The sequence below is a fragment of the Elgaria multicarinata genome, chromosome 5 (assembly GCF_023053635.1).
Source record: "Elgaria multicarinata webbii isolate HBS135686 ecotype San Diego chromosome 5, rElgMul1.1.pri, whole genome shotgun sequence".
Classification (NCBI taxonomy): domain Eukaryota; kingdom Metazoa; phylum Chordata; class Lepidosauria; order Squamata; family Anguidae; genus Elgaria; species Elgaria multicarinata.
In genome coordinates, this window is record NC_086175.1 from 44,375,242 (window position 1) to 44,389,557 (window position 14,316).

The 14,316-nt window shown below is 38.9% G+C and overlaps 1 protein-coding gene across 4 annotated transcripts in view; it reads right to left on the reverse strand.

Moving 5' to 3' along the window:
• The window catches only part of MAP4K4 (mitogen-activated protein kinase kinase kinase kinase 4), a 170,351-nt gene that overhangs the window by 74,771 nt on the left and 81,264 nt on the right, over window positions 1–14,316 (reverse strand). For all 4 annotated transcript variants that reach the window (XM_063126235.1, XM_063126234.1, XM_063126237.1 and 1 more), the window contains exon 3: window positions 13,292–13,348. In XM_063126235.1, the coding sequence (XP_062982305.1) occupies window positions 13,292–13,348 (57 nt within the window). The remainder of the gene's footprint in view (window positions 1–13,291; window positions 13,349–14,316) is intronic.

Genomic DNA, 14,316 nt, shown 5'->3' on the forward strand with positions numbered 1-14,316 from the left:
TTGGAGCCTAATTTAGGAGTGGAGTGGAGTGGGGAGCTTTTCATATTTCTTTTGTTAAACCACTGGGAGTCAGAAATCCTTGCTGATGTACTCCCAATCATACAGATATCTATCAATAGATCCCAATCTATTTTCTGCCTGCTTTAAAGAAACAAAATTCTCAAACAGGAGACAAATTCTCCCTACGAAAAGGTGAGAAATTGCTATGGGAGGCGTAAGGTCTCCCCTGAACATTCATAGCCTGTTTGGGCAGAAGCCAATTTCTAGAATTGCCTACTATTGTAGGGAGACATTTTGAGTGTGGAGTGGCTTCTGTGCTACTTCTTATTGACTGTGCCAGCTGGCAATAGTGGGGCTGGTGGGGGTGGGTGGGGGCTCTTTCTTGCATGGGGCTCTCTCTTTTTTCTGCATTTCCCTGGGCATGTTCACATGCATGTGTTCCCTTTATTTTCTGAGGATGCTATGGGAGCATTCTTTCTTCTAAGCTAATTTTGTTTGGTCTGAAAGCCTCGCTCAAACGTCAAGCAACAAAACTTCGGATTTACCAAAAAACGCACAAAACACCCCCACAATTGATGCAATGGCTTTTTAGAAAAAGAAAGGGGGGAAAGTATGGATGGGGGAGAGTAATCCAAGATCCCTTTAACTGGAGATGCCAGGGACTGAATTTTGGACTTTATGCATGCAAAGCACGTGCTCCACTACTGAACTGTAGCTCTTCTCCCTATTCTCTCATTTTCTAATTTATTCAGATGACCAATGGATTCAATGGTAACATTTTCTCTTCTGCATATATTAGAGGGTAATGCAGGTCAAAGAAAATACTGTATCTCTTAATTACAACAAAATAGATAATGTTAAAAAAACATTAGAATTGGTTCAGATATCATAATAATCTATGGTTTAAATGGCAGGAACAACCCAAAGGAAGCTTTGAGGTTGCATGCTCTGCACAGCTGTGCAGAGAACAGAAGCTTTCACTTCAATTTTAAATTAGTCACAGCTTGCCATTATGTCCAAACCTGACAAACTCTGGTTAATTGTAACTATGGTTGATTTGAAACAAGCCACTTTCATAGTTAAGATTAACCATAGTTTGCTAGGTTCGGACATAATAATCTGCAGCTTATTATCAAAAACAGAATCAACACAATCAAAACCAGAAGCGAATATTTCTGAATTCCTCCGTACAGCTGTGTGGAAAGAGAAGAGTGAAGGGGGTGCTCAAGCCGAAAGCGAACTGCAACTCTTCGGCATGGGAAGCTATGGCTAGTTTTATTTGCGTTAGCCTTCCATATGATAAAGTCTAGGCACTGGGATGCTTCTCCACTGTTGGGAAGGAGTTACACGTGGCAATATTCTATGCAATAACTACCACATTACTGGTTTAGAATTATGACAGACCATTTTGAGTCTGTGCACAATTAAACCTTGTAAAATTGTGAACACTGATCTACAGTTCTCTTCAACCCCACTCAGTTCTGAATATTATTTTACACTATATTTCATGCCCCTGATATGTCTGGATTAGTAGAGACCTGGAGCAGCAAAATGTACTTGGCAGAACTATTGTGTACAAAGCTACTTTCATACAACTGCAAAGGCTATATTCCTGGACCAGATGTTTGCAGCAGCATCGATGGTAGGCATACATGTAAAACTTGCAGCTGAGATGGGAGGGTAATGAACAATGAATGGAGCCACAAGGTGTTCGTGTCCATCTATCACAGACATGACATCATACAGACAGCAGTGTTGCTGACAGTCAGCAGTCATCTACAATTACTGTACCTGCTTAAGAACAATAGCACACAGAGGAGCCTTTGATTAACCAGACAGGAGAAAAGTCACACCTGTGGCCAAAGGTAGGCTTGTCACAGATATACTCATTTCTTAAAAATGCACAGAAAAGCCCAATATGGGAAGAGTTGATCACTTAAGGTCCATTGATTTCCAGGCAGGAGTTAAAAGCCCAAGCTTAATTTGTTCCTATCAAAGTCAGTGGAACTTTAATGCATTTTAACTTCGGCTGTGTTGTATCTAGAGATTTTTGCCAGAGTATTTAGGGCTTACATTTTAAACTATATTTTGAAAAGTATCATTGTTGACTTTTATTCTATATACAGAGCCTCTGAAGAGTTCTGCATGATTGCCAATGTAAGTGTCAGTCTTTCAGACTGTGATGGACTTGTAGATGCTCATGGCAACATGTTCCATCGATAAAGATGTCCTTTCCTCTGAACATTTTACTGTTGAATTTCTGTGCACCTGCGCTCAGGACCACACAGCATACAGCTAAGTCAACACTTTTGTGTTAGTTTTCAAAAAGGGAAGGGGAAAGACATCTCCACTGATCAGATATCATGGCCAAACTGTAGTTCTGCAATGTATCCCAGGAGGGGAAATCATGTAGAGCACATGATTTCCATGGAGAAGGTCTCCAAATCAATCCCCAGCATCTCCAGTTGATGCTGGGATAAACTCCTGTTTGAAATCCTGGAAGCGAATTTCGACATTACAAGATGGACTAACTTCAAACCAATTCAGAAAAATCATGTTGGATGGAGCATGGAACACATATGAGAAAACTGAACTACTGAAACCTATATTTTAACAGCATAAAATCTATTAACTACTATCTTTACTATCTTCCCAACTGCAAAACAAAAAAAGTTTTTTTCACCATGTATTGACTACAGCCTCACCATGCAATATTGCCAACACTTGCTCTCAGAACCAGAGAGCAACACAAAACCAAAATCCCATCAAAGCCTTTGCTACTGAACAGAATGAGTTTAAATGACCAAGTCAACCTCAGTTGATAGGGTGCAGTCCTGCATGAATACCCAACCCTTTTGATGTAGGAAGCTGATTTTGCTATCACTATACTAAGTAATGAGATACTCTACCCTAACCCACACTGGAGTAGAACACAGAAACACCCTTTTTTAAAGGAACCATGCACCAGCTGGCAAATAAATGTTTCAAATACCCACCTTCTATCAGAAGCAAGTGTTGCCCCCTGCTTTCTACAAACACTAGCAAGCACTTTAACAAGTCCATGAAGAGGGAGGGTTCGCCTGCACTCCTTCAACTCTCCATCAAAACAGCATGGAAACAGTTTAGATCTTATGAATAGGAATAGAGGTTTTATTAAGCTTTAGAACAGTGTAATATGGGGAAATCCTGAAACTGGTTTGGAACATGTAAACTATGCAATTGTACAGCAAGTACACTGGAGAATCAAAGTGGTGGACATAGACCAGAGTGTACTGTGTTCTAATCCCTATTCAGCCACCAAGTTCAACGTATATTTCTAATTTAAGAGTTATATTGTTGTAGTTTTCATTTGATTTTTAAACAGTTTACATGTATATTAAAATCATATATATATATATATATATATATATATATATATATATATATATGATTGCTTTGGGACCAGGCAGGTTGCTAAAACCAACTAAGCCTGGTGATTCGTGGTTGGTCTGTTCTTCCACACTAATTTGAGTCCCACCAGTTTATACTGTTCAAATAAGGCACTTTTTGTTTTTTAGCCAGCTCTGCCACTGATAACATAGTAAAAGTTAAAGCCTTTCTTCCTAATAAACTTCCTTTAATGTCTACATTTTCTCCTTGCTATTTCCAACTGGACATAAAATGCTGCTGAGAGCCTGTTTAAAGCTAAAATCATATGTATACTTAGTGTAGTGTAAGTCCCATTGATCTCAGCAGGGATAAATTCTGAGCAATTATACGTAGGATTGTGCTGCATGCTTGATTTCTAATTTACCATAACACAATCCTATGCCTGGTTACTCAGAAGTAAGTCCTGCTGTGTTCAGTGGGATTTACTCTCTAGTAAGTATATTTAAGATTGCAGCCTCAATTCCTTTGACAGATTCCAAAGTCTCTTTATTGGGTAATGGCATATGAAATTTCATTGGTTGATTCAGAGGGTGCTTGGGAGGAGCAGAAAGATTTGGGAATAAGTCAATTCACCTGAAGCCTACTCCAAGGATGAAATAGTGCCAGAATGGTAAGAGAATCCTTGGAGTAGGCTTCAGGTGCACTGTCTTCTTCACCCTTTCCCAAATCTAATTCCTTGTTTGGGGATACAGGTGAGATGTTTCTTTCTTTAGTCTCTGGAAGGTTGTGGCCACTGCTTCTGTGAGGTTAGAGCAGGGTAAGATAGAGAGAACAGACGTGGTCCCAGCCTAAAAGCCTCTCCCCTTTCCATCTATCACTGAACTCATCGTCACTGACGGTACATTGTCAGACCTGCTTTTCTAGAGTGTAAAAAGCTCAAGGAATGATAAAAGAATGTGAAAGTGTGGAAGACAAGGACTCTTTCTGCTCCTCCCAAGCACCCTCTGAATCAACCAATGAAATTTCATACACCATTGCCCAATAAAGAGACTTTGGAATCAGTCAAAGGAATTGAGGTTGAGATCCTCAATACTTACACTTCACCCACTTCCTAACTCGAGGATGGCTTTGTAGGGAGCTAATGCATCTGATGGAAACATAAGGCATGTCTACACCAGCCATTTATCCCGGGATCGTCCCAGGATCATCCCTGTGCATCCAAATGACACAGGGGATCCTGGGAGCAGGCAAGGACGATCCCTCCATTTTCCTGGGATAATCCGTAGGTGTAAAAAGGGCCATACTCTTCTGCTTCAGAAGCCAGTAACTCAGTTGTTAAGGAAAAACCATACTGACAGTATCATGCCCCTTCCCTTCTTCCAAAATTGGTTGCCAGTATTCCTCTGAATGGGTGTGACAGCTCAGCATATGATGAAGATAATATGTGGGGAACTAGCTATTATCTATGCATCTAGTTTAAAGTAAAACAAAGCTTCAGACAGGTGGATCAGATATTCTGTCTGAGCAAACGAAGGTTGTTGATTTGAGGTGAAGCTCCAGGCTTTGCCATTACAGCAATCACAATTATGGAAAGTGCAAGAAAACACTTTCCTATGGCAGAAGATCCATGCACTTGTGAGTAACACAAACAAGAACAAGGTATGAGCAAAGGAAGAAGGTATAAGCAAGCTATGGGGGCACAGCCAGTGAGGTGAAGAAGCTGAAGTGTCAGACTATAACAGAGGAGACCCAGGTTCAAATACACTCAGCCATGTAACTCACTGAATGACCTTCACCCAGTTACCATCTCGCAGACTAACTTACCTCATAGAGTTGTTGTGAGAATAAAAATATGAGTACAGGAACAAGGTACATTGCCTTTTGTTCCTTGGAGGAAAGGCAGGATAGAATTCTAATAAGCAAACACATACATTAATAAAATATCTTCCCTAACGTTAGTAACAGGCAGCTGTGGTGAGTTAAATTCCACACCATTTCAGATTCCCTTTTGTGTGAACATCTGTCTCTCCACATGATCCCAGCCACTCAAGGCGGGTCCAACTCTGGTCTTATTATCAGCCACTGTATAGGATGCTTTTGGGAGGAAGGAAGTTGAGTGTGCTTGTGTTGTCTTTGGGTTATGAGGAAATGAAGTCAAAGGAAGAATTATTTCCTGTGAGATGAGAAAGTAGCAACTAGGGATATGACATGTTCCCACTAACTCATCACCTTTCATTATAATCAGAGGGAGCAATTTTCAATAGAGTAAGCATTTAGAGTATCTAAAGCTCTTCCCCCTCTCACCTCATTTTAAAAGTTCATACCCCAAATCTTTAAAAACTTCCATAAATAGAATTCAACATATTTTAAGAAGGAAAATGCAGAAAGTGGTATAAGATGCACAACACTAATTCTAAGACCACAGACTAAAGGGAAGATTTCTCAGGGGGTGGTGATGGTTTTAAATATCTAAAAGTAGCCTCTTTGTGCTTTCGTACATAGGTTCCCATAGCTACAGCTTCTACATAAAAGGAAATATCGGGCTTGTTTCTTTAAGGGGGAAAAAGAATCTACCTCTTGCCATTTTAGCCACAATGCTCCAAGACATCTTGGCTCAAACTGAATGCTACTGTAGATGCAAAGCTGAAGAGAGAAGCATCTATTTAACCCTGAGAATCAATGGGAATTTCTCCTCTGAAATATAACAATATACAGAGTAATGAGAGAAAGAAGGGGGGGAGAATTGCATCTTAAAATGTAAAAGCATTGTTTATTTTTATTCCTTTGTCAGCTCTATTGGATAAATTCCATGTTGTTTGTTTGTTTGATAATCAGCAAAAGAAAGTATGTTCTGGAAACACAAAAAGGTGACTGGAACAGTATACACATCATCAAAATGCACAGGCCAAAATCAGTGCTTGAACAGTTGTGTGCTTTCCTTAAAAAGAGAGAGAAGGAATGAATGTTGATTGAGTTTCAAATAAACATAGTTTTTGCTTATTTAAGCATTATGGGGTTTTCCTTCTTCTTCTCTTTCCACCCTTCTATTTTAAAGCTAAAATTAAGCATTATCTTCCTGGAACTTAGTTCGTGGCTTAGTCTTACCTACAGAAACAAAAGTCTCTTATAAGGAAGCTGGGAGTGGGAGGAGTTGTGCAAATACGTTTCCAGCGCTGGCTCACAAAGAGTAACTGTACCACTACTGCCGAGATCCGCAGTCACGCATTAAAGGCTAGATGCTGCCCAGATTCAACATCCCATGGAAATTGACAGAAAGCTATCAAAGACTTCTTTTCATCCATAAGGAAGTTCAGCACAGACTGCAACAGCTGAGAGAGATTAATGGATTTCAGCCGAGGTTAGAGCTCAGAGAATGCAATTCTCCCTGCCCTCTTCACTTTGTACGTCTATGAAGCTCGCTATTCAGCAACAATCACAATATTAAACTTTCCTGAACAGCACCAGTGTTAGCTTGTATCAGCAAAAACATGCAAAGTGCCACGCCACCTTTGAGACTAACCAGTTTATTAGAGCATGTGCTTCTGTAGGCAAGAGCCTTCCTCATCCGATTCAGTTAATGCTGTTGCAGACAACAGCTTGGCACAACAATAAGCCAGTCTTCACACGCCCCAACATCTTAAAACAAATTTAAAAGGTATTTCTCAGCCCATGATATAGCAAGAGAAGTTGTCATTACATTTCAGAGGGAAGCCAATCTAAAAACTATACTTGAAGGAATGCGTTTTATGCAGAGCCAGAGAAATATCAGCAAATTCAGTTCTAACTTAGGATAGAAAGTGGGCTTTCCCCCACTTTTCCTGCAGACTAAGTACTAATGTGGCCATTCTGAGGGGGGGAGGGCGGAATGACAATGCTTGTGGCAGACAAAGCCATGTCTAAAATCTAGGGAAAGTTAGTTGCAATCATCAAGGCCCTAATATGCATAGTAAAATGTCTTAAGGCCCCGCCCCATTCAGACTACACGCTAAACCAGTGGTTCCCAAAGTGGGTGGTACTGCCCCCTTGGGGGCGGTGGGATTGCATAGGGGGGCATTAAGAGACAAGGGGGCAGCAGGGGGTGCTAAGAGACAAAGGGGGGGCAGGGGGGCGCTCAAGGTGGTCTTTTCCGAGAAGCGCCTCTCCAGAAGGTCTTAAAACCCAGGGACATTTTTATGGGAGAAGGTAGCTTGGTTCCAAGCCATACATGGGAAGAATCCACACATGTATTAATACCGTTTCAGAAGAGTCCTTTTAACTGTGAATTGAAATGTTTCAAAAGCACCAAAACACTAATGAAGAGAAATACCCTGCTTGGTGTGCCCCGCTATCCTGCACTATGGAGAGTGGTTCAGAAGCTCCTGGTTGCATTTCCAACATCATATTTGGTGGAATGTGGTTTTAGTGTGGTCTGCCTACTTCTCTCCAATCAAAGAAATTGACTCCAGATTACTAAACGTGGTGATTTAAGACTCATGTTAAGTGACTTTAAACCAGACATTGGGAAACTGGTATCACTTCATAAAGCCCATCCATCACATTAAGAATTTAAAGAATAGTGAGGTACTCTACCCTAGTCACTAAATGTGATAGCTAATATTCTTGCTAAATGACTATCAAACTTTGAAAAGATGATATCACTGGATCAAGTTTAATTGAATAAACTAAAAAAATGTAATTGGATTTTGAATATATATTCAATTAATTGTTACTGTTTTGAATTTTATTGTTATTATCTTCCTTAGTGGGCGAAAACCGCTATTCTGAATAATGATTTTTATAGTGTAGAGTAGAGGGCGCTGGGCATGAGTTTGTGGAACCAAGGGGGCGGTGACCTGAAAAAGTTTGGGAACCACTGCGCTAAACCATGCTGCTTAACCACAAAATGGTTAACGAAATGCATGCATTCCATTAACCATTTTGTGGTTAAGCAGCATGGTTTAGCGTGCTGTCTGAACCAGGCCTAAGTGTCTGTTCACCACACAAAAAAGGGAAAGACCACAATCCCAGGAACACACTGTACACAAGGTAAAGGCATAATCAAACCTGAAACGCACTACCATGCCCCACTTGTATGTTAAATCTACCCTCTGATCTGAGGTGTGAATAAGCACCTTAGTCAAAACCAACTTTTGCTGAATTGTGGCCCACTTCTGGATATACATTTTTTAAAAATAATAATAACAACAATCAGGGATACCTGTTTACTGTATGGACATAGCAGCATATTAAACTGCTGAATAGAGTTGCTATTAGCATAATTAAGGGTAGTGTCCAAACTCCTGACAACTCCAACCTTCAACAGTAGATCTATAATTATCGTTGTTACAAGGATAAATCTTTATACATTAGGAAGTTTCAAGGGCCCATGCTTGCTGAAGTCTTTTCACCCCTGTTCCTCCCTTCAGACCTCTGTCAACTCCCAAACCTTTACCTGCTGCCTGGCGGTGCCTTGTTTTCCTACCGTTCTACCATGACACCATTCTGTGGCAAGGATCAAGCACTCACAGGTGGTACTTAAATAAGCTATTACCAGTTTAATTCTGCCTGTCAAATTTTGACTGATTTACTAGATTAGACAGATACACACTTTGCATAACTTGTTTCATCTGCACAAGACAGGTTTAGCCTTCTTGCCAATGTGGAGTTTGGCTTTATGAAGGGTGGATATGTGGTTTTTAACATGGGATTAATCCCAAGTCCCCGACTGTAATACAAGTGCCTTCCTCAGGCAAAAAGAACACAGAGTGCAAATTATGGAAACAATTTTGGAAACTGAGCATTTTCTCTCAGCAGTGAGAGACTGACAGATTTAGACATGGACATGACACCTGTTCTCAAGTTATGCAAGAAAAGCAGCCTTCATCTAAAGAAAATGGTATTACTCTAATCTGATTGCAGGCTTGTCGAGACAAAATAAAAGTTATGTAGGTTTGAACAACACAAAATTAGATGAATTCTACAATACTGGAAAATTTGGAAAACACCTAACCTTGATTCAAGCAACAAGCAATAAGCAATATGCCCTCATTATTTGTAGACAAAATGAAGGAGGCTTAATATATTGACAACTTTGGCTAAATAAATCTCACTGCAAGTCAATCAGGCAGAATAGAAAGGCAGGGGAGAAGGCACAGTGGAAGAAAGAGTGGGTCAATGAAAGTAATCCAATTATTCCTTTACAACCAAGCAGCGTATTATAATCAGCTGTTTACTTAGCACAACTTTTATATGAACTAGATTGGAAACAAAAGGCCAGGCAAAGAAAGGGAATTTAGACAGCCATATTAGGAATAACACAGCTGTGTTCCACTACTGCAAAATCAAATTACAACGATGTTGGCACTACATCACCACCTACACACACACACACACACACACACACACACAAAGACTGAAAAATTCTATCGAAGCAGATGTGCATGGATTTCAAATTGTATGCAGATTAGATACAACCTATGAGTCCCATCATCCCCTACCAGAATGGCCAATGATCAGAGATGATGAGTCCAACAACATCTGGGATCCCATATTTGGGAACCATCGTCTTAGAATGACATCTTTCCTGAACAGCTTGAACGGCACTGGACAGAAAATATTTGAACCAAAGTTTACACCTCTATGTAGCAACTTTAGTAGAGAGAACAAATTGAACCCACAAAAAGGGTTTCTTTTTTTTCTTTTTCATTGTCTTGTTTTCTGTTCCTTCCAAACTGCTTTACTTGCTGCTATTTTAAAGTTGTTTACTTGCATTTGCATTGTTTTAATATTTCGGAAGGTACCTTTGCACAAAGAAATTGAACATTGCTATTGGTACACTTGTGTGTCACTGACAAATATGAGTACTGAAAATGCAAAGGCAAATCCATTTCCAGTAAATCCATTAAAAAAAAACTTGACAGAATTACAAAACACTGTAACAAAAATACACAACAAATAAAAACAAACAGTTCAAACAACAGAACTGAAAAAATCTGATGTTATCTTAAGCATCACCCTTAAATCCATTTTAATGTACAAATCATCAGTGTGCCAAAGGGAGTATACACATTTTGGTCAAAACCCCATGTCAAGCTGTCAGGTGAACTGAAATAAGCCATCTTTATACACCACCCATATGTTAACTTGCACAGACTTGATTATATTCATTAAAATTAACAAGCGGAACATACCACTGCAATTTCGCAAAGATGTGAATTTTTCTTTCAAAAGAAAAAGAGCAGTGTCAAATCAATACTGAGGAAAAAATAAATGTTATGGAGGTTTAATAAGCTGACCCACAGCAAGTAGTTTTTGCTATATGGACAGTCATTTAACTAAGATGTTCCTACATCTGCTATGGAAAGATAAGATACTTTTTGTGTTTAATCTGTTTTTATGTGTGCAACTTCAAGCTCACGTTATTTGAATGACACACATTTTTGTAGTTTTTTCACCGCTACTTTTAAATTCTATACTTGCCTCTCCCCCCACCTCCCCTTAAAGATAGGTGCTTATCCTATTACTAGAACCTGTGATTAATGCATTGTCAGTTTGCTTTTTAATTATCCAGGTGAAAAAATCCTTTGGGCTAACTTGACTTCTAAACTTCAAGTCATCCTAATGGGTGTCATTCTTGGGACAAAAATTCCAGTAACACACAAGATTGCTTTTTTAAAATAATAATAATAATAATAATAATAATAATAATAATAATAATAATAATAATAGTACTTTATAAAAATATCTTCCCAAAAGAATCTTGATAGGTCTACTTTTTTGTCTAGAAAACAGTTTTACTATTATTCTTGTATTCCTCAATAGTTGATTTTTTTAATCAACAAATGAATTCCAAAAAAAGTATTTAAGAATTTTTCTACATAGCTATGGCAACTGTTTTTTTTACTTATTATTTATATAGAATCTTATTTGCTAAAAAGCCATTACGGCTGTACACAGCAATTTAAACCAATAAAACATTCAAGTAATAAGAACATTAGAATGTTAAAACTATGTAATTTTAAAGGTTAGATTAAAAAGATGCATCTTCACATACACTTTCTAAAAGCTATGGGAGTGGGGGGTCAATTGTAGTTCTTGAGAGAGTGTATTCCACAGTTTGGGAACAACACAGGAAAAAGCCCTTCTATGCATGCCTGATCAATGGGCCTCTGTGGGTAATGATGCCCTCAAAAAGGCCTCCTGCAGATATTAATACCCATAGGTTCATAACAAAACAGGTGGCTCCTGAGAGAGCCAGGTTCTAAGCCATTTAGGACATTAAAGATTAAAACCAACATCTTGAATTGAGCCAGGAGACCAACTGGCAGCCAGCGCGGTCTTTCACATTTTGCACCAATTGTAGCTTCTGGATGCTCTTCAAAGATAGCATCACATAGAGTGCATTGTAACAGCTAAAATGTGATGAAACCAAGATATGGATAACTGTTGCCTAGTCAGACCAACTTTGAAAGAGTGGCAGCTGGAGCACCAAGCATAATTGTGCAAATACACTTCTGCAAGGGTGTCGACATTTTAGCCACAGTGGCTTGTTTAATCGTGTGAATTGGCCAATTGTGTCCAATCTACATGTGGGAAGAAGGTATAGTTCTTTCCAAAGGAAACTACTATACCATGCTTTGGCAATCAACAGACCTGTTCTATTAGGGTGACCATATGAAAAGGAGGACAGGGCTCCTGGATCTTTAAAAGTTGGATAGAAAAGGGAATTTCAGCAGGGGTCATTTGTATGCAAACAGCACTTGGTGAAATTTCTTCTTCATCACAACAGTTCAAGTTTGAGAAGCCCTGCCCTCCTGCAGCTTTAACTGCAGCTTTAACTGTTGTGATGAGGAAGGAATTTCCCCAGGTGCTGCTTGCATAGAAATGACCCCTGCTGAAATTCCCTTTTCTCTTCAAACATTAAAGATACAGGAGCCCTGTCCTCCTTTTCATATGGTCACCCTAGTTCTATGATTAGAGTCAGAGCTACTGAGGAACTCAGCTGCTTACCTATCCTTGTTTACTGTATTATAATCCTTATCATCATTAATCCACAAGATCCTAGTCCTGTTGGAAATTCAGCTGCATGTGCACACACAAACATACAAAAAATAAATAAACTAAATGGATGTCAAAACCAGAAAAAAACAAAATTATGGATTAAGCTTCTGAAGCAAGTGAACCTGAGATTCACTAAGAAGTACAATTTAACATAGCTTAACCATCCTGCCAATTAAAATCCCTTCTCTGTGAAGAACAGAGAACAAGCTTTGATACTTCAGAGTGAATCATATGAACTAAATAGGTTTTAGAGCACTAGGCTGTTTGATTTGAAGTGCTTTAGACACTGCTGAGCTAATAAAATACTGTTGATGAATAAATCTTGCCTGATTATAAAATATTTAATCAATGTGATAACAGTAGATAAACTATTCTCAGACTTACCCTTCCATTTTCTGATGTTTAAAATACTTCTCAAATGGAAACAAAAAACCTGATCTATTTTTGAATGCCTTCAACTAAAGCTATTAAAGATAAGGGTTTAACTACAGATGTATATTTTTATCTCTCCGGCTGGGTTAATTTCTCCCCGTTCTCATATAAAGCTCTACAGTAAATCCCCCTGAGTCCATTGCAACTACTGCTTTACACTGTTGAATTCTGCCAACAATCTGCTCAACATTTTAGCAGATGTTTCTGCATTTAGACCTTTGGAATCGTTATTGGGTCCATTTCCTTTCCAATCTAAGAAGGGTATACATTTATTGTGATGAAGCTGACATTCTCAGACGAATGCACATTTGTTTTCACTTTGGCCCTAATCCAGAGATTTGCATGCATGCTGTAGTGTGCACATCTCTAATGCTGAAGAGAGGAAGATTCCAAGGTCAAGGCAATTCCTTTCATGTATTTTTTGAGGAACTGAGACCCATTCTAAACATACCTCAGTAACATCCATGACTTTGATAGCTGCCAGTTGACCTGTCTTGACATGTCGACCCTATGAAAAGAAAAGAAAAGTTAGTCATTTATACAAAAGATCACAGAAAAGTTATGAATTTGCCACAGCTTTGCTTGCTCATTATCTTCCTTATTATTTCCATAGTAAAGACTTAAAATATGGTGCATCTAGAAGATGTAGATTTAAAATATTTGCTAAGCACAAATAATTCATCCTTAGGTCATTTAACAAGATTGTAAATGTATTTATTGGTCTGTCCTAACTCCACAATTTAATTGATAAATGTAGTTTAAACATTTAATACAATATTCATTCAGAGCTCGGTAAAGCTTTTTATCGATGAATCCCAGGCAAATAAGGCTATAGCTAAGTGACACAAACCTGTTGGATTATGTATAAAGTAGACCAATAAAACACAAATGGGACTATCCATTTCACATGGTGCATTCGCAGTATCATGAAAGTATGCATCAGTTTCATTTTTCCAATACAGAGTTGTCATCCCATGGTGTCGCATGTGCAATCCCTACCATTAAGAACATATACGACACCATACATGGAAAAATAGATCAAGAACAAAAGGGTGGAAAAGCATTTAAACCTAAACACTGGTGATCTTATCAACTGTCTTTTTTTGCATGGTGACTCTACCACAGGCAATTCCAGAATGCCATTTAATAAAGTAACTTGATGAAATGTTTTGACCAGGCAAGTGGAAAACAATGAGAGGTCAAATGAATCTCATGGGGTAAGGTGTTCCATGATGTGGGTACCGCCACAAAAAAGGTCCAAAAAAGGGCCCTTTCTCTCATGAAAACCAACCATGCCTCAACCAGAAAGGACACAGAAAGGGGCCTCCCCAATAGATCTCAGACAGCATGCAGGCTGGTATGAGAGCAGACAGTCCCTCTTCTTATCTTTGGGCCCATTCATACATGCAGTTGATAACTTGCATGTGATTCTGTGAGCTGATGCTGTAGAACAGGATTGCGAGATGAGATGGTATG